The following is a 23,433-nucleotide window of genomic DNA, read 5'->3' on the forward strand; positions in this document are numbered from 1 at the left end:
ACTTAATTCAAGGGGTAGTTCACCCATAAATGAAAAATCTGTCATCACATAAGAAAGGATGTGTGAATTTTTAAACATTGTTTTGTGTTATGCTATTTAAAATGTGTAATTTTGTGTTGAATAAAAGGGACAAGACATGTTTTAAAACACATTGGGGTGGTTTTCCGGACAGGGATTAGCTTAAGCCAGGACTAAGCATTATCTTAATTATGAAATATACATGCATGCCTCACTACAATCCTTACTTGTGCGCATTTTAAGGCAAAACAAAGGGCACTGATGTATTTTAAGATGTGTCAGTGCAAGTTGGTTTACATTTATTTTAGTCTAGGACTAGTCTAACCCCTGTTCGGGAAACCACCCCATTGTGTTGTTTCATTAACTAGAGACACATCTGTGTTAAAGACAACACGTGCTGTCCTTAACTAGACAAAAATGTTTTTGTTATTTTGTGTGTGCACAGCATTTTGATCAGTTTAGTCAATGACTCTTTATAAAGAAAAGAAATATTAAGCATCTCCAAACTTACATTAATGTATTACTTTAAAAACCACACTGACACATGACTCAATTTAATCTGCTTTATTAAAGTGAAAAATTGGAGGTTGCAATTGAAGGTTGCAAAGAACAGAATACGCAGTAAGAAAACAAGTGACAAAAGTTTTGAAACAGGAAAAAAAACAGAATGGTTAATTTAGGCAAGGTCTTCTTCACCCTCCTCCTCAAACTCTCCTTCCTCCTCAGCAGTGGCATCCTGGTACTGCTGGTACTCGGACACCAGGTCGTTCATGTTGCTCTCGGCCTCTGTGAACTCCATCTCATCCATACCTTCTCCAGTATACCAATGCAAGAAAGCTTTACGCCTGAACATGGCAGTGAACTGCTCGGAGATTCGCTTGAAAAGCTCCTGGATGGCCGTGCTGTTGCCGATGAAGGTGGCGGCCATCTTGAGGCCACGGGGAGGAATGTCGCAGACGGCGGTCTTGACGTTGTTGGGGATCCATTCGACGAAGTAACTGCTGTTCTTGTTCTGAACGTTGAGCATCTGCTCGTCCACCTCCTTCATGGACATGCGGCCACGGAACACGGCGGCGACGGTCAGGTAGCGGCCGTGACGGGGGTCGCAGGCCGCCATCATGTTCTTGGCGTCAAACATCTGCTGAGTGAGCTCGGGAACGGTCAGGGCACGGTACTGCTGGCTGCCCCTGCTGGTCAGAGGAGCAAAGCCGGGCATGAAGAAGTGCAGACGGGGGAAAGGCACCATGTTGACAGCCAGTTTACGAAGATCTGCGTTCAACTGGCCAGGGAACCTCAAGCAGGTCGTGACTCCGCTCATGGTGGCAGAGACGAGGTGGTTGAGGTCGCCGTATGTGGGTGTTGTGAGTTTGAGTGTGCGGAAGCAGATGTCATACAGGGCTTCGTTATCGATGCAGTACGTCTCGTCTGTGTTCTCCACCAGTTGATGGACAGACAGTGTGGCGTTGTAGGGCTCTACGACTGTATCGGAGACTTTAGGGGAGGGCACTACGCTGAAGGTGTTCATGATACGGTCGGGGTACTCCTCACGGATTTTGCTGATGAGAAGGGTTCCCATACCGGAACCTGTGCCGCCACCCAAGGAATGAGTGAGCTGGAAGCCCTGAAGACAATCGCAGCTCTCGGCCTCTTTGCGGACCACATCCAAAACGGAGTCCACCAGCTCGGCACCTTCTGTGTAGTGGCCCTTAGCCCAATTGTTACCAGCCCCACTCTGGCCTATAGGGGAAATGAATAAGTTATGCAAGAGGAAACCAGATCTATATCAGTAGCTTGGAACAACATTTGAATGATACGCTCTTGTCAGATCAAATTGCTTCTCCAGATCAGATGTCCTAGTTAACACTCACCAAACACAAAGTTGTCTGGTCTGAAGATCTGACCAAATGGTCCAGATCTCACGGAGTCCATTGTACCAGGCTCCAAATCCACCAGAACTGCACGGGGAACATATTTCCCACCTGAAAGACAAGTCCAGAATATTAGGCTATATTTACAGACGTTCGTGTCCAATTCTGATTTGTTGGCAATCCAATTTTTTGATGAATGGGTTACATAATTATAAAAATGATTTACACTAACTTGGCTAATTTACTACACTTACTGTAAAATATTTCAATATGCAAATGGACAATATACATTTAAAATACAAGATTATACCACTTTATTTTTGTAACAAGACATTAAACTTGAGCATTTCTCCAATAAGAGACATCAGTGCCGTCAGTGCACTGAGGTCATGTGATCGAAGGTGGGGTCCAACCAAAATGATGTCATCATTAAACATAGGACACGTCTTGACATGGGAATATTCGATCGGTCCGCTTACATTGTGGATGCAAATGAATATATCCGACTTATCAAATTTATTTCCACATATGAAACCAATCGGAATCTATGCGCTTGTCTTGCTTACTTCGAGTTATGCCAAAGATGCAGAGTATTTGCACCTTATTAAAAAAAGCTATTGACATGACAACCCACATTTAGGTGGGACAGGCCATCTAAATTAGAACATTTACGAAGACAGCTTACCTGATGCTTCATTGTAGTACACATTAATTCTGTCCAGCTGAAGATCACTGTCACCATGGTAACTGCCTGTAGGGTCAATTCCATGCTCGTCACTAATGACTTCCCAGAACTGAAATAAAACGAATTCAGAAATATAAACAATAGTACAAAAACGGGAATATAAAGAAATTGTTTAAATCTCAAACAATTCTACCCAAGTACAGCTTCTGAAGCGGTTTGTAAACGTCACTAGAAACGATTACGTCGTTTTAATCCAATACACAACGGGCCAGTGTTTCTAGTCACATGCGCTCTATAAAATGGAGTTCGCCAAGTCACCGGGGCCATTTTACAAGTAAACCGGTGACCAAGTAAACGGGTGTGACTCACGGTATCATTACAATTGTTTTTCATGTTACTTAATGAAAAGTATGAATTCCGACATTGTGTGAGAGCATTTACGTCACCTTAGCATTCCCGCACTTTTCATGAGCCGAACTAGATACAACCGGCCACATTACGATACATGATTCAATTGAACGAATCTTCTCGGTAATTTTAAAGGTACATGTTATTGATTCAGTTCTAGTCAGTAAGCGAGTTTATAGAAAAATTACGTTGCCAGCTTTAAACCAGGTGACGTTTCGAGAAAGATTTCGAACAATCCTTCAAAAGAACCGCTTCAAAAGAATCGAGTCGTAGGATTCGGACATTACGCCGGTCAGGCGCGGCCAACACCCTAAAACTAACCCATCTGCGTTACAACATTACTTCATTTAAAAGCGACCATTTTGTGACAACAAACGCTCTTAAAAAGGCAAATTTCACTCGAGCTTCATAAAAACGACTCTATAATAAACGTTTGTACAATGAAATAAACAATGACTTGTTGCGTGTTAAAAAAAATACCTTCGTACATTTAATGTACAAAACAAATTAAATGTACCAAATATAAAAACGTTAATAATCAAACATAACACCAAATAACAACAGATTATAGCAATCAATCACCCTAAAGAAAAACCGTTACGATGCCGAATCAAAGCCGCGCGGATCGGCTTTCCCTTCTTTAACTAGAAATTATTGAATAAAACCTAAAAAAAAAATCAGTTCTTACCTTGGCACCGATCTGGTTACCGCACTGTCCAGCCTGTAAATGCACGATCTCCCTCATATTTGCTGGTTTTACAACACAAAAGTGATCGAAACAAACACCGTTAAACGCAAACCCCTGACAATGAGGTCGGGCTGCGATGTTCTCCTATTTATTCAGTCTGGAGAACTCGCCTAGATTTCCATGATTCTCATTGGCTCTTGTAAGAGTTGGCAAAAATTTTCATTGGCTAGTTTATCTGCCGTTCAATATGATTGGTTCTTGCTGAGGCGTGCGTCACTGTGCAGGCGTATACCGGTTGGCTAAAGGGGCGGCCCTAACGGCTTTCAAACGGCTTATCAAAACTATTTTTGAATTCACAAAAAACTCGTGTTGTGGTTAATGAAAACTAAATTTAAACCGTATTAACTTCCCGTTGCCTCCCTGACTACTGCAAAGTGAGAATAATGCAAAACTAACAGATACAAATCTTTAGTATGGTTAAAGCTTTTAAGAGGATGTCCTGTGATTGTATTACTGTACAAGAGACAGAATCAAAACATTCACTGCATTTCAATATGATCTTTAATGTCTTTAAAAGCTGATATTGCAACCAACACGTGTCCTTACAACATAACAAACCTCAAGATGTATTTTAGTTCACTGCTGTTTATTTCTGAAACCATATAACCCTGGACCTTATAAAAATAATATGAAGTGTGCCAAGGTCACTGGGTCTTAATACAAATTGTTTTCCAAAATAACCTGTTTTCTGTTGCGGAGAGAAATAATAAAAAAGACATGCATGATTGCCATGCAAAGAGGATTTACAAAGAAAAAAACAAGAAAGGAAAATCCAGTCTGATGAAAAACTTTTGGTCTTCTCTCGGGATGTTTGTTATTCTATAGCCAATGCTATAAATTCTTCTTTTTGTCCGTGTGGTTTTGTGTCAAGCAGCTGTCTTTCCTAAACAAATCCTCAGGTGTATTTGTCCACAGTCATAGATCGTCATCTTTCTTCAGTCCATGTTTTTCAATGTATCGTCTACAATTCCGTGGTGAAAAGAAAGAAGAATCAGATTACAACTTAAATAAAACTGTAAATAATAGACTTGGATTACATTAACAAACCCACCGGATATTGAGAACACGAAAATTCAAACACACAATTTCAAACGTCAAACATTTATGTGTTAAATACATGATGACATTGTTCTACATATCAATTTATAATATTACCTTCTTGCATATTCATATAAGGCATCTTTTCTCTCCTGTAGGGACATGTGTCTGTCTACTGGTGTTTTCCCAAAATATTTGTCAGCTGGCTGTTGAATGAATGCACAACAGTATTTATGTAAGATAAATAATAACTTTGAAACCTTTTTAAAAGTAAAATCATCAAAATGTGTAATGTAAAGAAGAGGCAATTTTTAACCATTCAGAACCATTTTTGTTAAGGTTTTAAGGATTGAAACAAATTTCATTAAATTGAAACACCAATTTATCGAAATCACATAAATACAGCATGCATGCATGCGAAAACTAAATGATTTTAATACTTCAAAAGGTGGTGTATAGTCAAACTTTAGCAAAGAGATAGGCACACTATAGTCAGTCCGTGTGTGTTCCGATGTGTGAAAGCATAAAGTGTATATTTATATATATTTTTTAAAAATGTTGATGTAGACCGTTTCATCTGCGCACGTGCGGTGACGCGATAAGCGTCTGGTCCGAACTTTACTTCTGTTTTTTGTTTTTTTTAATGGTCTGACTAGTTGCTGAAACTGAACTCTTAAACAAATACCTTGTCGAAAATAACTAATGTTTTGGGTTCCTATGTAATCTATGTGTTGTTAATTTTGCTTGTTATATAAATAAACTACTTTAAAAGGACTTTGACGTTATTTATTCTTCGCAGAGTTTACCGGAAATTACGTGATGACCACGAAAGCCGATTGTTTATGTTGTTACTGCTGAAACCGTCTATATCGCATTATTTAGTTATTGCATGTGGCATTTTCCTTCCATATTGCGCAGCCCTACACTAACTGCCACTCTGAAATGTTTGATTCTGATTGGTCAGTGTCGACATTCTGAGATCTAGATAACAACCATTTAAAACTAATAACATGGCCTCATTCAGATCCTGTAAATATTCTTGACAGGAGCAGTTTAATTCTTACAACTTAATTCAATATAAATAAGCATAATTGGTAACATGTGTGACCCTGGACAACAAAACCAGTCACAAGGGTAGTTTTTCCATTGATGTATGGTTTGTTAGGATTGGCCGAGATACAACTATTTGAATATCTAGAATATGAGGGTGCAAAAAATCTAAATATTGAGAAAATTGGTGTCCAAAGTTGTCCAAATGAAGTCCTTAGCAACACATCTTACTAATATAAATACATTTATTTTATATATTTACAGTATAAAATCGTTTTTTTGGCATAATTCTGACCCATACAATGTAATGTTGGCTATTGCTACAAATTTACCCATGCAACTTATGACTGGTTTTATGTTCCAGGGTCGCATATATGAGATTATAATTATACATTATGAATTTAAATTGCATGTTGGTCTTGTTTGAACCTGTCAAAAAGCATCTTGCTTAAAGCCGCTAGGCTTTTTCCTCGTAGGTTTGCATTTCTTACAAATGAGCTATAATATCAAAAATATTTTGTTTTCATATATTTACTCATGTGTCATGTAGCCATTTAATAATCAACATAATGCATAATCGGCCAATAAATTCTTGTATTAAATTATTATTTTATTTTTATATTATAAAACAGGCTGGTTGTATATTATACCTCATCACAATAAGCTTATCTAAATTATCTTAATTAATCTAAATGGTGAAAGTTTCACGTGAGCATGCAAAACTACAAGTGGTAGTTTCACGTGCGCACGCAAAGGTTTCACGTGAGCACGCGAAAGTTTCACGTGAGCACGCAAAAGTTTCACGTGAGTACGCGATAGTTTCACGTGCGCACGGAAAACTTAACTTTATTTAATTTTTGCTCCGTGTCCCCTTAGGGGCTCCATAGATATTGTATAAAGGAGAATGTTTTTTTTTTTGTTGCATTATTTCACAGGTGGCATAAGGTCACTTATACCTTTGCAGTGGGTGGGGAGGCTGTTGCAGATAGTGGTGAAGGAGCTGTTGGTTTAGCTAAACCTGATGCTGTTCCTGCCGCAGCCTCTGAGTGGAACTGGTCAGTGTGCTCCAACAGGTTGGTAATGGTTGTATCCACACAGTTTGTTTGCACTACACAGACGAAAGAAAGAGGTTACATAAAAGCAGCCCATACCGGCTGAAACTGCAAAGCTTAAACCCAAGAAATCAGCTTTGCATTAGTACAAATACTGCATACGTAAGAGGCAAAAACAAAAAATGTCACTAAAAGTGACAAAATGGCACCAAAATCTCTTTCATTAAAATTAAAAATGTATTATAACCAGCTTTATTTAAATGCAGGCAAATGACACGGGGTGTGTTGTATATGGTTTGGAAAATGCCATTGAAAATGTATTGCCTCTTACATCAGACACTGCTTTATAGCAAGCATGCTTTTCTTATATTAAGGAAACTGGCGATTTCAGCAAATGAAAAATAAAGAATCCAAATTTCATGGGATTTTGTGTCTTTATTTTGCAAAACATTAATGGAGGGGTGGAGGTAACGTACACAGGTCTCTGGTTATAACAGAGATGGGGACATCAGGTAGGACCTCCTTCACCTGCTGTGCCATTCGGCTTACACGTGAATCTTCGCCCCCCGCATTTGTACCCAAGAAACCCTGTGCCACTGTGCGGGGTCTGGCACCCAAATCTGGACGAAGACAAAAATGTTGTACGGTTATACAATGCATGACACTTTGAGTCTACTTCAGAATACATGTACAACACCGAAGTACATACATCATGATTTCATTTCTCACCATCTAATCCGTGCTTACTTGAGTGTGCAGTCTGAGGGACGGTGTGTCTTCTTCTTTTGATGTGTTCGGCTTTGTCTGCTTTAGTAATTTGCGTGGAGGTCACGCCCAGCTCAGTCGCCAAAAGCTGAAAGTGGGAGACAATGGATAATAGACATCAAACAATGCTTTTAAAAAGTCATACGGCTTTGAACTGGACAAGAAATAGATCTTAAGGTTAAGTAGTTGAAAAGCAATGTCAATACAAAAACATTTGTTTGAACCTAGTTTCTGTGGAAATTTACTGGAGTTTAATAATGATGGCAAATCAAAATCTAGTTTGAACATGTATTGATTTTAAATAAAACCTACTGAATGTGCAAAAGGCTGTTGGCACTTGACCCAAAATCTTTAAACCGACCCTATAGGCCTAGGATACGTCACTAAGCTTTTTGCCATAATAACAGAGCAAACAATATCTGATGAATAAAATAAAACATATGCCTCAATGTGTTTTTTTTAACCTTAAGCGGTGCATGCCCGTGCAAAGCTGCCATGATGCCAGGGCATTGCTATGTGGCATCTTTTTTAAGCCAAGTTAAGACAAATCACCTAGATATTCCAATGGTGAATTCATGACATGTTATAATTACTGTAATTATGAGTTTCCAACACTTAAAGAGCGGTTTCCCGGACATGGTTTAGATTAATACAGGACTAGGCCTTAGTTATATATTAGGACATTTAAATCGTTTTTACAAACAAACCTTACAAAAAACACTACAGGTGTGCATCTTGAGACAAAACAATTGCACTGATATATGTTAAGACATGTAAGTGGAAGATGTTTTTAACTCTTTCCCCGCCATTGACGAGTTATCTCATCAATTAAGAAAACTTTTGCATGAAAAAACGTGTTCCTGATGAGTTATTATGATAATTTGTAATATCGCAATTATACACTAGATTCTTACCCAATTTATAAAAAAACGAAATAATTTTTTTTAATTAATTTTAAACTTTGTGTATGTTTTGATAATCGTTCTGAGGCTATGTTTACACGTACATGGTTATTTTTAAAAACTGAGAGATTTACCTTCGTTTGTGCCCCTCGTTTACACGCAAACGGAGAACTCGCCTCTGAAACCGATTGTTTCTAAAAACTCCGGCCAGAGTGGAGATCTTGAAAATCTTTGGTTGCACGGTTGCATGTAAACTGAGACAAACGGATGTTTAAGCAGGCAACGTCACAGAGTATGCGCCAGAGCTCGCACCTACGTCAAAAGTGCGACCTATGTTTACATGTGACTGCTACTCTGAAAGCTTCCAAGATCACATTTATGTTCCTGCAAACTCGTTTCGTGTGTTTGTATTTGTAAATACAGCTGCTCCATTATGTCGAGGAGCAGAGACGAGTGCTGGGAGGTCAGCAATTTTACGCGTGTTTGACTTCATGCGGCGCTGCAAAAACCGACAGACGGATGATGTCAAAGTACCGCGAGAGCAATTCAAAATTAGACCTCTACGTGTGATTCCTCAACTCGCTCTCGCGGTAATTTGACGTCATCGATAACCTACTGCAACAGCTCCTCCCTCCAACATGAAGAACCAGTTCGCGTCACCACCAGCGCTGCCGGTGATTGGCTTACGTGGGCTTGAGCTTCTCTTGACGGCATATATGCACGGGTACGTGTACATAAACACTTTTCTGAAAACTGACATGTGTGCACGATATTATTTTTGAAACCGGAGAGCTTGAAATGTCCGTTTATGAAAATAGCCGCCCACGTGTAAACATAGCCTGAATCTGATCTATAACAAAATTCTTTTTAAAAAAATGCAATTAATTCAACTTTTTGCTAAAAAGTTTGTATTTTTGAAGAAAAATACCCATATTTAAGAGTTTATAAACAGAGAAAAAAATAAAGATACAATGAAACGTTTTTTCCCCCCATTTTGTTTGTTTGAAAGCAGAGGATCTGTTCTTTTTCATTTGTATGTTTAAATATTTTCAGAAGAAAATTTTCCCTGGAAGGCATTTTGTGAAACTTTTGTGAAAATCACAAAAAAATGCTGGCGCCCAACTTAAAAAAAAAAAGCTGGCGGGAATTAGTTAAATTAATGCCGCTCAAACATACATTTTAGTCTGGGACCAGGATAAGCCCTGTCCGGGACACCGCCCCAAAGTAATATAAGTAAAAGCGAAGTTAGTCCTTAGCAAAAACAGTTAATGAAAAATAAATAATTTCACCTCTTGGACTTTCCTGGCAAATTCTTGATGAGATTCACCATCCTCTCTAGTTATTGAAGGAAGCCATCTGGTTCAGAAGAAATGGAAAGAAACTACATGTACATAATGTTGTATAAGCAGGTAGGCCAATTTTTATCCTTTTAGAAATATAAAAGTATTAAAGGACAAGTTCGGTATTTTACACCCAAAGCCCTGTTTTAAGATTGTTTACCTCTACAATGGGTGTATAGGTGCACTGGAACAATCCCTCCCAAAATGCACCAAACTTCAGTCCACAAAGACGTGAAACTCAGCGAGTGGCCAGGGGCGCCCACCGACATGCCCACACAAAAACCGCTGCAAAAGACGCCTTCCAACAGGTGTTTTAGCATTTCGTTGTTAACTTGTGGACCTATTTTTCCAAATGCCTCACACCCGTATATTCTTCCGCTGAGAGCTTGAATAATAGACACTCCAGCCCAGGTGGTGGCGATAATCCGCCTTTGCCAATTGCAAGAATACAAAAAAAGTCCCGGCGCGGAGTAATATCGTACCTCATAGCACATCTAATACAAGTCAATGGAGTTGACAAAAACTACGATAAAACCTGTTGGAAAGTGTCTTTTGCAGCGATTTTTGTGTGAGCATATCAGTGAACACCCCTGACCACTCGCTGAGTTTCACGTCTTTGTAAACAAAAGTTTAATGCATTTTAGGAAGAATTGTTCCAGTGCACCTATCAACCCATTGTAGAGGTGGGAGGTGAAACACAAACACCCGAAAATTCTCGGGGCAGCCGCATATGTCGAAATTTCAGTCAAAACCGTTCTATTTCATCATAAACAATCTGAAAACAGGGCTTCAAGTGTAAAATACCGAACTTGTCCCTCAATGAAAATAAATGCATAACATTAAATAGATATTCCTTACATATTACAGTTTGCGAGTATATATGATAAATAGGCAAGTAAATTAACAAAATTGAATATGTAAAAAAGTCTCTGGCCATGTTCACACACCAGCAATACGGTGTCAGTTCTGTATTTAAGTCTTTAAAGGATTAGTAGATTTTCTTAAAAAAAAAAAATCCAGATAATTTGCTCATCACCATGTCATCCAAAATGTTGATGTCTTTCTTTGTTCAGCCGAGAAAATTATGTTTTTTTAAGAAAACATTCCAGGATTTTTCTCATTTTAATGGACTCTAATGGACCCCAAAACTTAACAGTTTTAATTCAGTTCAAAATTGCAGCCTCAACGGACTCCAAATGACCCCAAAGGAGGCACAAGGGTCCCATCTAGCGAAACAATTGTCATTTATGACAAGAAAAACAAAAAATATGCACTTCTAAATCACAACCTCCCTCTCAACCTATCACCGGTCCAGTGAGGCGCCAGCACGATCTTACGTAATTGCGTAATGCCGTGGAAAGGTCATGTGTTACATATATGAAACGCACATTTGCGGACCATTTTAAACAATAAACTGACACCAAGACATTCATTAGTATCATTGCACATACAACTACGTCGGAACGGTCCTCTTTCTCCATACTTGTAAACACTGGGGCGTAGTTTTGCATACGTCCTCTGTGACCTCTTGACGTATTGCTTGAGGTCGCGCTGGCGCGTCACAGGACCGGAGGAAGACGAGAGGTTGTGGTTCAAAAGTGCATATTTTTTTATTTTTCTTGTCAAAAATGACAACCGTCTCACTAGATAAGACCCCCATGCCTCGTCTGGGCTCGTTTAGAGTCCTTTGAAACTGCAACTCCAAACGGCACCAATACTGTTTCGTGTTGGGGTTGATTAAAACAAGAACAATTTTAACAGCATTTTAAAACCAAACTCACACCTGTACATTTTCAAGACTCGCAACCGTATTTAGGGACAAGCCCTGCCGTGTGAACTACTTGTCTGTGATGTCACTCTTTGTCACTGTGTTAAGGTAGATGACAGCAAACCATGGTGCAGAATTGCTTTGTAATGCTATGCACAGTTGATCTCCGACACGAGACACCTGCTCTTTAATGCCGATGTTTTATAAGCGTTCATAGTGCAATGGCAACCGTCTTGTGTAGGATTTTTGCACACATCCGAGTGTTGTGTCTGATATTTAGTTCAATGTGAGGATAAAATCACACCCTGTTGACAAGGAAGGTGCAATCTTTGACATTTGGTTACAGGTGTCACATGCAAATACGGTCTTGACTCATCCAGACTGTATTAGAGATGCGACTGTAATCTGCTGTGTGAACATAACATTTCCAGACTCACACCTGTAAGTAAATGCGTTTGATAGTCTGACAGTGTGAACGCAGCCTATAACAACTGTCTGAAACCCTTTTTGGGTATGAGTTCACACCGTACTTCTTAAACGCTTTGTTATATCAGCTTTACATCCAACTACATGGATCATATTCCAAACCAGGTCACAAGCGAGGAAACTTTTCTCTTGTAGGTTTTCGTAAACGTGACCCGAGCCTATAAACACTGAAAGGCTTCATTGATGTATTACCAGTGCTGGCCTGTTGATAGCTTCTACTGGGGATTGTACATTTAAAATACTGCCACTGGACAAAGAAGAGACTGTAATATGTAGTACCTTACATGGTACACTGTGAATGGTACAAAAAAGGTCCACAACAGCTCCATCAGCCATGACGATTCTGGAGTGTTCTGAAAAGTAAAGAAAATCATAGAAATATCACAAAATATATCAGAGATAGATGTTGTAAGCATATGATCACCTCCAACACTTTTATATCAAAAGATATTCAGTATCAAAGTCATTTTAGGGATGTCGCGCCACCATATGGGCAGTTTCACTCAAAAGGCCACGGTACATTGACACGGGGCGAAAGCCTTCATGATTGATTGAAGGCTTGTCTGAAGCATCGCCAACAGCCAATCACTGTGGCCGCAACACATGCTCGGTCTTGCATAAACGTAATTTGCTGGCTCGCACAAGGTTATTTGCATAAGGCGATTTGATTGGCTGACGCATGCGTAGGTGCTTGACAATTTGAGAAATGTTTAACTTCCGCCGCGAGCAACAGCAGTGACGCAACATTGACGGATCCACAATTCAGTTCGGCATCACATGATGCCACCCAATAAAAGTAAATGTAAAGCGTGTACCATTAGAGTATTAGGCTATGTTTACATTAATGCGTTTATCCTTTAAAACGCATTACTTTAGCCACATTTACGCCTTTTGTTTACACCACGCCACCGTTTTCGACCCTCATAAACGAAGTTGTTCGTAAACGCTGAAGACCCTGTTTTAGTTTGAAAACTCAGACGTTGCGCTGCAGTGTAAATGAACGTAGACAGAGTCTTATGTAAACGAACAGCTGATGTTAACGTGACAGCGCATCATTTTCAAAGTAAACATTATTTTTATTCAGGTAAATGGAGGTTTGCTACGGAGATTTTTGCCAAAAATAGTAAACATCTACCAACCAGCTATTATAAACGCTACATCAGATTGTTTTAACATGTATCCTTATAGATAATGTCTGTTTTATATTTATGTTTGAGTATTGTTGGGTTTGAATATTGTTGTAATGTTGTTTATGTTTTGTTTAAATTTAGTTAGCTTATTACGAAAGATATACTGTAATTTTAAACGCCATATAGGGCGTTGTAAAGGCCAATATGAAGGGAGAATCGTAATGGGTTAGACATTATTTTCGAGTTTAATTTAAGTTTTGTTTGCTACTTTAAAATGAATTTCGTTTCATATAATTTGTCTCTTAATTTTAATCGATGTTTTGTTGATAGGTTGTGTGAATATAAATTAATAAAAACAATAAAATCAACGTCATATTAATATTTAATGCTCGTTTAGCCGATTGCGCTTTTTGCTATTTCTGTGTTGCTAGCGGAGGACGTGCACGGACCTTGCACACTTTTATAAATTAACGTCATATACATTTTTAATACTTTATCCGGCCACGCTTGGAGAACGCGTGTGAGGGAACACACACACGCACTGAACAGCGACATGTAAGGGAAGATAAGTTATTTGGTGTTTTTCTGAAGAATACAGTCAGTTCGTACGAAAATTTTCAAATGGACTATAAGATCATAAATATGAACTGCGAAAAATGAACTATTATAAATGTAACAGCGTGAAAAGGCTGAAAAGCAACTCCCTACATTAAAGCAATAAGCATTTCTGTAGGCTAAAACTATACTTCACCTCTTATTATGTTTGATTGAAGTTTGAATTTGCTGAAATATATTTTTGCTTCAAGGTCGCTACTGTTTAGTACAGTTCACTTGAATGTTTCATTTTTAAAGAACTTTCTGTTTGGTTTATAATATCAACATTAACCTATTAATCATATCAATATGTTGTAGGGGGGAGCTAGAACAATATAAGACTTTCCCAAACACATTTTTATAGGTTAAAAAATAGTGTCTGGTGTAGTTGCCGGCAAAGGATCCAGGTATGAATTTTTTTCAATATCGCACACCCCTAGGCTGCATAAATGCACAAAGGTAAGCTATTATTAGAGTAATAAGTTATTTTCCACTTTTATGCGCATGCCCAGTTACGTGATTGGTCATGTTTAATGCGTTTATGGTGCTGTATAGTGTGGATGAAGATTCTTTTTAAAATGCCAGTATAAACGAGGATCGTTTTCATTTGAAATGCCGTTTTAAAACGCAAATGCTCTAATGTAAACAGGGCCTTAGGGAGAGGGTGGAAAAACACAAACAATGTTACAAAAATGTCCTGTAGCCACGTAGCACTTTTCTTCACATCAGAAAAGCATAGAAAACAGAAATAAATGTCAGCGCTGTTAATATAATACAATGTGGCCACTGTACTTTATTCTCCTCCATAATACAGAAGCTTAATGGATCATATACATATAATCCAGTGTTCACAATAAAACTAATCCATTTCTAAATTACAGAGGTCGCCATGTGCCAATCTGCTGACCTTTGACAGTCCCTCGCTTTCTATTGCACTGTGAGTCCCTTATTATCAATGTGCCTATACATATCCTAAATGAGCCACGCTTACACAAAGACTCTTTTGTGTGTTACCAGGAAATTAGGGATGAAATGGGATCCCGAAAATCTGACACAAATTCTGGTGATCTGCGTTTATTCCGTTGACACTGTTTGAGTGAACAGATTCATACCAACGTTGTTTGCGAAAATGTACAAGTTGCAAAGTATGTAAGATGCATAGGATGTTTAGGAAAGATCTGGCAACCACAGTGGTCCGATGATGACCAATCGTTCGGTGAGTGTGAAATGGTTGAAAGATTACAGAAATGCGTTTAAATGTAATTACCACTGCTATGAATGGCCTCTTGACCCGCAATGCCACAGGCTGGATGGAGTCAGACACAGAGAAAGGCCAAGAGCTGCGTAGAGAGACAGAGAATAAAGTACATTAGATATCACAAATTTTTCCCTGATAATCAATATTATGAGATTTTTACAAGATGTCAAAGAAGCTTTGGTGTCCCCAGAGATTTAGCTTGAAATACCCCACAGATAATTTATTATAACATGTTAAAATTGGCACAGGTATGAGCAAAAATGTGCCGTTTTGGGTGTGTCCTTTATGATGCAAATGAGCAGATGAAATGCAAACACTTATCACAACGATGGTGGTTTGTTGAAATTGAAACTCATTTGTGCTGTCAAATATTTTCTCTCTCTGCATTAAATGCAGTGCCGTGCTGGGATAGTGCAGATTAAGGGGCGTTATTATCCCCTTCTGACATCACAAGGGGAGCCAAATTTTGCTTGCAGAGAATGGTTACCAAAACAAAGTTACTGGGTTGATCTTTATCAAAATTTTCAAGGTTGATATAACACTTGGGTACCCAATTATAGCACTTAAACATGGAAAAAGACAGATTTTCATGGTGTGTGCCCTTTAAAAAAATGAAATGCTGCTGGTGCAATATTTGAGTTCTAGCAGATCTACGGCTCAGTCACATCTTAAGACGCTTTAAGTAAGCTTAGGAAGGATGTGGCAACCTTCACAGGTTACATCGTGTTACCCTTTTAAGATACATTGTTACAGTTCCCTTTCAAAGGGAACTCGAGCTGCGTCACTGCGGTGACACTTTGGGGACGCCTCCAGGGCTAAGTGTGTCTGAATGTGTATATCAAAATTCAACCAATGGTGAGGCTTAACGACAAAGACCGGGTGACACGGGAGCCAGGAAGTATATCACTATCTGAAATATTGGCAAAGACGGCGTTACAGGGACGCAGGAAGTATGGCAAGAGAGACGCAGCGTCTCGTTCCCTTCTCAAAGAACAACATGTGTCAAAGACAAACAATGCAAAAAAGCATTTTGGTATGAATCAACATTCACATACAGAAGATATAAGCATCTAAAGTGAACAGTTTAGCACGTGTGCTTAAAAAGTCTAGATTTTTTATATTATCCTACACTACACAGGGAATAATATGGATTATTTCAAAAAGACTTCTTGAATAAAATAGATTCAAGCACTTTCAATGACCTGTATCCATGTATGTATATTTTCATTTATAAACTTCCCAGGGCCTTGATTTTTTTCCCCCAGTTTCACAAACTTGCAAGGAATTCAAGGACCCGTGGGAACCCTGCAATCTGCAATGTGCTCATGCTGACACGTCGAGTATAAACAAGGCATTATTTATATCAGTCAGCAGAATGGATGTAACAAAAACAGCATTCATTGTATTTACACTAAAAACATCAATTCACTATATTCTGCTATCTTCTTTTAAAATAAACACAACTCGATTTGGTATTTTGTTATGTAATGTATTGGCATTTTAAATGTCCAAACACTTATTGGGGCCACAGAGTAGGGCTGGGCGGTATGAGCAAAAATTCATATCCCAGTATTTTTTTTAGGAATCCCGGTATCCGATATATATCCGGTATTTTTTACAAAAAGGATAAAAATGTTACTTGAAAGTCAAAGCCTTTATAATCTTTGTGGCTGAAGTTGTTGTACCATAAAGTTGTATACACTCCCTAATAAACTATCTATTCCACTTCAAATCAAAACTAAAATTATATACCATGCAGTACCATATAAAAAATTATCTTTGTTAAAGCCTTTATCTTACCCGAAATGACTGTATGCTCATGTCCTTGATGAGTGGTAAATGTTTGTCATACCAAAGTTGTTTAGCTGGGTTTAGTTAACTTTATATACAGACCAGTGAAGTTCTTAATCATTTTTTTTTTACTTTGTTTTGTGCACATGGGCATTATCATGTAATATGATCTTTAATCTATAATATAATTATAATTATAGAAAAGTGTCCTGCCCATACTATTGAAATGATTATCCATAAAATTAGAAACACACAATTCTCATTAATATACTGAACTGTCTGTAGCATTAAGATTTGTGTTCACAGAATTTACTAAAGTAGTCAGTCCTCTTCATTAGAAGGGGGTCACAGTCCTTTTGTCCTTACAGTGTATTCCAGTCACAAAAATGGACAAAACTTAAAAACATATGATCCAAAATAATTAAGTTTATAGAACAGATGTGGTTCTGGAATCTGATTGACTATACGTGCAAACTGAAAATATAATGCGCACACATTCAGCACATTTAAAGTGTCTTTGTTTAATTCACACACATCCTCCCTTATTATTTATTAATAATAATCTCATTAATTCACACTAATAGCTTCACTGAAGCAGCACAATCATTCGTTACTAATTCTAAAGTGACGTTTTAAAATTAAATAACGGAGACTTGTTTCTGGCTGTTATACTGGGCTTTGAATCTGAGGAAAAAGTTCACAGCAAAATAAAACTCCTTCGGAGTTTCTGTTTTATCTACGTACTTGTCCCGTCGAACTAAAGTATAAACGCAGTATCACTCACCTGATATTGCTATAATAGTGATGATGAGAAATAACTGCAATAGCGTATTAGATAAATAGGTATTGTGATGGAGCGTCAGACACGTTGTTGGGATGAAAGCACACATATGCAGCGGTAACTTTATTCCAATGATCTCTCTGTAAAAGCAGGTTGAGGAGACATTTTATTTAGTCTTGAACTCGGTTATTACAATCCTCCGAGTGCATTCAGCTGCAGTTATTGAATGTCCACATTCATGAGGCGCATCCAAACGTCACAGAGTTTCTGCGTGCTTCTCCATGTCGCGTATTTGCTGTGACGAGCGGGCTTGCGCAGAGCGCGTGTATGCGCGCTTCAGTTGTATTAAACCATATCGATATAAACGGTATGGGCTAATTCCGCATCGCGTCGGGAACCCATATCGATATATCCCCTAAATCCGATATACCGCCCAGCCCTACCACAGAGTTAACTTTTCTCCAACAACAAATGAAGACTTGTCTCTGTATCAGTGATGCACCGAAATGGAAATTCTGGGCCGAACAAGATACCAAAAATTCGACTAAACAAAAGTTTTTGTATAATTGGTTAGACTTTTTAGTTTCATTATTTTAATGAATCTAAGTTGGACTACACACCAATAAAATAATCAAACTTTTTTAAAGTAACACACCAATATATTTTCAGCTGTTTTAATTTTCAGTCGAAAACCGATAGTGCCATTTTTGGGCAAAAATTTGCAGCGGACGAAATTCCTGTGCATCCCTAGTCTGTATATCAGACCTGCAGCAATGGGAAAGTAATGCATGTAGTACCTGAACTTGAGGAGGCCAGCCCGGCCATTGGTGGTGTCCTCCTCGGGGAAAAGCAAAAGAGGTAAAGCTCCTGGAGACGAGCAGTACCTTCGGAGGGTCTCCGTTAGCTCCGTCCTGCTCCCCGTACCCTGACCCAGCTCCATATAACCCCTCGCCCAGCACAAGAACCCCACAGGGCCCTCCAGAAGTGGCTAAACACACATGCAAGAACCACAGAGGGAAACATGGTTAGATAAAGTTTAAATCTATGGCAACATTTACACACTCAGTGGTTTAGGATTTATTATTGCATTTAATGCAACAGGAGTGGATCAAATATGTCTTTGTAAATGAATGACCCAAAGTCAAGAAGCTTTTCTTAAACATTTTTTATAATACGGACAGAGACTAAAGTAAAGACGGTAAGATTTTTGTCAGGCACCAGATCGGATATACAAAGACGATATTCGGTGGATTTACACTAAAAACAGCTGATTTGTACTGCAGCACGGTTTTAAATTCAAAAGCAACAGAAATGTGAACCATGACCTCAATAGCTCGAAAGTAATACGGCTTGATTGTGAATTCTAATGACCTATTTGTCCAAACAAACGAATCATTTGAAGTGAACAAACATGAAAAATTTGATCCTTCAATTACTGTTCTCCTGCCCACTATAAGGTCAGTACAGCTGTGAAAGGAGAGATAGATCTCATTGTGTTTGTAACCACTGAACTTTCAAGGGCAACTTTCAATACATTTCAAGGGAAAGGCAGTGGAGAAGGAGAATAAAAGAGTAAGAGATTACATCATACTGTAAAAACACTGACACGACACACACACACACCTAATCATGCATGACTGCATTTACACTCGAACTCACTTACCGTGTTACAAGACGTCAGGAGGTTAATAATATTGTGGTCGAAATGTGTAACATGATTGCAGACGTACAGCCGGGCGGTTTTGTCCCGTAAACGTGGGCTGTTCTGCCGGACATGCAGCCCCAAAACCGAGCACATTATTCTCACGATAAACCTGAAGCAACACAGGCAGACAGTGTCAACTCTGTTACTGTCAAACTCCGCTACCAAGGTCGTGTAACAGTGTTGACAGTTATGTGTGTGTGTGTTTGTGTCAGTTCTGTTACATAGTGTCAACAACACTGTTACTCTATCTTGGTAACAGAGTTTCACAGTAACAGAGTTGACACTGACTAATTCGGACAAAAGCAAATCATTATTTTCAGCTATATAAGACACTTTTTACAGAAAATATGATATTGTTACGGCCTGTAATCCATGGCAATGATTACCAAATTATTAAATAATTGAAAATATAACCATCTGACAAAATTATGACTTGGGACACCAAATGTGCATGCTGTTATATAATCACTCTTGTATAATGTATATTCATTGTCCAAATGTGCATAATGAGGTATTTGCCAATAATAGTTAAACCTGTAGAAGGTAATACTGACGTTATTTTTTAACCCTTGGGGGCGTGTACACCAAAGCATTTATGCCCGCGGCCGGCGTATGTTTTTAATTGTGTCCAATGCAAGTTGTTTTTTTCCTGTGCCGAGCGCAGAGTTGAAAAATGTTCAAATATGGGTAAAAAGCTCAGCTTGTCAATGTCACTTCTCACTCGGCCGTCCAATCACAGTGGAGGAGGAGTGGAAAAAATATCACAACAACCGATCTGCGAATCGTTCAACGAATGATAAACAAAGCAGAAGTATCATAGCAACCAAATCGCTTTGGTGAAAAACGTTGGCAAGCGCCCACAGTCGGGCTACATCCGAAATCGCGTATTGTGATAACAATGTCATGTGAAATACGTCGTCATGACAACAAGTTAGTCGGTAACTGGAATGACGTTAATCAAGCGGAATAAACACAAGGTCCAGCTGTCTAATTTGTGTATTTGCATTTGAATAGAGCCACGATACCGCTTTCTGGCATTTTTTATAAAACAACGCCCCTCCGTCTTCTTCGTTGGATAACTAATCTCCTGGGGATCATGGGATAGGAAAGTTTCATCAAATGAGCACTTCGGGGAATTGCTGGAAGTAGTTGGTCATCCAGGTACTTTTTGCCTACTGTTTTTGAATAATATAGGCACTATTTTAACGATCTAAGCGCATTGTCTAGGCGCACGGTCTAAACGGGCGTGTCCGATGGCACTTTTGCTAATTTAACGACTGGAAAAATGGTCTGTGCGCCGAGGCACATGGTCGAAAAGGGTTGTTCCTATTTTCCTAATGAGTAATGTGTGTGTTTTAGGCATAACTTGCAATAAACCAATGAGAGTCTTATCTCTCATCCCCTTTAGCTGGTGCTATGTCTAATCCCTATTTAGATGACAGACTTTGTAAACTGAAAAAACTAAGCAAAAGGAAGAAGACCCCCAGTTTAAGAATAATGTTAAAAAACTTTTAAAAATAGATCCATTTGTTTAAAGCAAAGCATTTATTTACTTAGGCTACAGGTGAAGCAGCTCTTTATGCCTTCTAACGTCTCATAATCGGTCCTTATTTATGTCCAAGAGACTCAATAATAATATTTAACATTCAATCCTTTAATCTTTCATATTTAAAGTGTTTTTGTGCTGCTGTGCATTCATGTATGTGATAAGCAAACCCGCGTTGTTGTCCCGTTTATAGGTGCTTATTACTACTGCGCTCTTTAAATAACAAAAACATATTGCGCCATTGACTTTAGACCAGGTTTTTGTTGGTCAATGGCGTAGTCTATTTTAGTTGCCTTAAAATAGCAACGCGCCAACAATGCGCCTGAACACACCTTCGTTTTCAGACCAGAACGCCCATGGGCGAAAAGGCATTTGTTATTTAAACAACGTGGCTCTAAACATGAAAATGATAATTGCGCAGGGTTGAAACTAGCAAAAGACACTTGCGTCGCGCATTGCGCTGGGTGTATAATAGAGCCCTTTGAATTCGAACATGCTACTAACCACGCCTACTGCTTTTCGCCTACTATGTAGTATGAATGTAGGCGGGTTCAGACATAGCCTTTTTGTGTCCACTTGCCGTTTTCAGCCGCGTTTAAACTATATGGTGTACACGCATCCTTATAAATAATGCAGCACATAAAAAGCTGATGACATTTGATATACGTTTTGCTTTAGATTACGTCAGTTTTACATTCATTTGTGGCCTCTTACCTTCTGACAAGACTGTCAGGAAGAGCACAACTCACTAGAAATACATGGACACCAATAAATATTCGCAGTAGCATTAAACACAGGCCAATAGGGGAGTACAACAGCAAGAGCAGCAGTATGAATCCATCATTCGGTAACCTGTGAAAACAGACGACAGGAATAGACACCAACTTCATCATCTATTTCTGTCAGCAGTTGTTTGTCTTCATCATGTTAACATGAGAGGTGTGGGAATACATTTTCACTACTGTTTACCTCGTGTTTTACTATTGACTGATCTGAATGCAGTTTAGTCCTGCATTATAGTAGGTATGTTGCTAACTCCGCTGTCGCGGCTGATTTTTTGGTTCCGCTCAACGAAACACAAGATTTCCTCAGGCGGCGCGCGGTGTTGTGGAAAATAATGCTTCTGTTGGTTTGTTGATGGTGAAATTTCTGAGTTTTAATTCTTAACATCACCGGAAGAAGCATAGGTACCTTCTCGTTTTCAGTCACCACCTTTCATGTTTAACTACTGGCCGTGCGAGCTCGCCAAAGTCTGTTGTTTGTAAAATCATCGCTGTTTTTACTGAAGTTGAGTAAAGACATTCTTGAAATTGTAAAGACATTTAGTTTAATTGCTAAACTACAAGTGGACGAAATTTGAATAAATTTGAACGACTACCAAAGGTGGTTTTACCTCTACCAAAATCTGCTTGAATGGTAAAGAATGGGGAGCAGCCGTATAGCCATGTTAGTAAATGTCTGTATATATAGACTGAATAAAGAGTGTTATTTGGTGTAATTAGTGGTTTGTTTTTTTATTTATCTGACTTTTCAGAAGTAGTATTTAGAGGATCTGGCAAACAGCTTATCCTGAAAGATTCAGGTCAATATCTCAAAAATGTAAAAAGTTATAGCAAAAATTTTATAATTTTCATGATTCAGTCACACATTTTCTAGAATTTTAATGGAAAACATGGGACCAAATAAAGTGATGATTTTCGAGTTTCAAATGGCCAGTACTTTGTTATTCTTTAACCCATATACATGATCTTGGTCTCATTTAAAAGCTTTTTTCAAGCTCTTTCTATCTGATCAACTACTTTTAGCATTTAACCATTTTAAATTTTTTTAGCAACATACATAATTATAGTATACATTATAGATGCAGAACAAGTGTGCATAAATGCAACAGGCCAAATGAAATTATAAACAGGCTAACACACACACACAGGCCAACTCAAAGTAAGAAATTTGTAAACATAAAGACCTGTTATGTAAACACACAATATAATTTCCACATTTAAATATCAACACAGCAAGACTTAGCAGTATTTTGGACTCTAAAACTGATTGGAAGGATCTTTAACACAGTTTCATTAGCCCTTACGGCAAATCTGGTGTACTGACTCTTTACAGTTTCATAACATTAGGGAATCAGTCGCTATTTATTCTCAATTATGTATATCGCAGACTCGTTTAACCGAGTTCATACGTTTGTGTTTTGGAGGTTTTAACATGCTAAGCATGTTAGCTTTGACACTGTCGCTTCAATCTTTTAATGTGTGTAATTTACCGCTGGAAGTCGAACATCTGCTCTATTCCCCGCGTTTCCATTATTCAATTTCTTTAGGGGATATTTTCAACGGCTGCTGCATACTATTCCTCAGGCTTTAAGGGAGGGGAAAACACTAGCCCGTTATTAGCCTATGCTGTTATTCGCCATGTTGAGACGGTGCTGTTTTCTGGATGGAGAGCAAAGACCTTCGTGAAAATGGCAAGACGCGCCACTCTGGAGCTTCTT

The 23,433-nt window shown here is 38.6% G+C and overlaps 2 protein-coding genes across 3 annotated transcripts; both read right to left on the reverse strand.

Moving 5' to 3' along the window:
• Positions 1-567: 567 nt before the first annotated feature.
• Positions 568-3,827, reverse strand: tubb4b (tubulin, beta 4B class IVb). Its single transcript, XM_055177282.2, has 4 exons — positions 3,668-3,827; positions 2,572-2,680; positions 1,887-1,997; positions 568-1,755 (listed from the first exon to the last, which is right to left on the reverse strand). Exons 1-4 carry the CDS (start codon positions 3,722-3,724, stop codon positions 695-697), a joined length of 1,338 nt encoding a protein of 445 aa, XP_055033257.1. The 5' UTR covers positions 3,725-3,827; the 3' UTR covers positions 568-694.
• A 383-nt stretch (positions 3,828-4,210) lies between these two features.
• On the reverse strand, positions 4,211-23,393 carry aup1 (AUP1 lipid droplet regulating VLDL assembly factor). Of its 2 annotated transcripts, none has more exons than XM_055177284.2 (12): positions 23,206-23,393; positions 21,648-21,785; positions 19,346-19,496; positions 18,480-18,670; positions 15,120-15,192; positions 12,408-12,481; positions 9,824-9,890; positions 7,597-7,720; positions 7,344-7,487; positions 6,772-6,923; positions 4,883-4,971; positions 4,211-4,688 (listed from the first exon to the last, which is right to left on the reverse strand). In XM_055177284.2, exons 1-12 carry the CDS (start codon positions 23,244-23,246, stop codon positions 4,643-4,645), a joined length of 1,290 nt encoding a protein of 429 aa, XP_055033259.1. In that variant the 5' UTR covers positions 23,247-23,393; the 3' UTR covers positions 4,211-4,642. The 2 variants fall into 2 exon arrangements, with proteins under 2 accessions (XP_055033259.1, XP_055033260.1); XM_055177285.2 differs by having other exon boundaries at positions 7,615-7,720; positions 23,206-23,392.
• Between the last annotated feature and the right edge of the window lie 40 nt (positions 23,394-23,433).

The sequence above is a fragment of the Misgurnus anguillicaudatus genome, chromosome 16, assembly GCF_027580225.2.
Source record: "Misgurnus anguillicaudatus chromosome 16, ASM2758022v2, whole genome shotgun sequence".
NCBI lineage: Eukaryota > Metazoa > Chordata > Actinopteri > Cypriniformes > Cobitidae > Misgurnus > Misgurnus anguillicaudatus.

Bases quoted from the DNA above. Each gene is read 5' to 3' on its own strand.
- aup1 (XM_055177284.2), bottom strand. From the start codon at position 23,246: ATGGAAACGCGGGGAATAGAGCAGATGTTCGACTTCCAGCG. The intron at 19,497-21,647 runs GTAAGAGGCCAC...GTGTTGCTTCAG, and splicing joins CCTGACAGTCTTGTCAGAAG to GTTTATCGTGAGAATAATGT. The intron at 7,488-7,596 runs GTGAGAAATGAA...GTCTTCGTCCAG, and splicing joins AAGTAAGCACGGATTAGATG to ATTTGGGTGCCAGACCCCGC.
- tubb4b (XM_055177282.2), bottom strand. From the start codon at position 3,724: ATGAGGGAGATCGTGCATTTACAGGCTGGACAGTGCGGTAACCAGATC. The intron at 2,681-3,667 runs GTAAGAACTGAT...GTTTTATTTCAG, and splicing joins GTAACCAGATCGGTGCCAAG to TTCTGGGAAGTCATTAGTGA. The intron at 1,756-1,886 runs GTGAGTGTTAAC...TTTCCCCTATAG, and splicing joins ACCAGACAACTTTGTGTTTG to GCCAGAGTGGGGCTGGTAAC.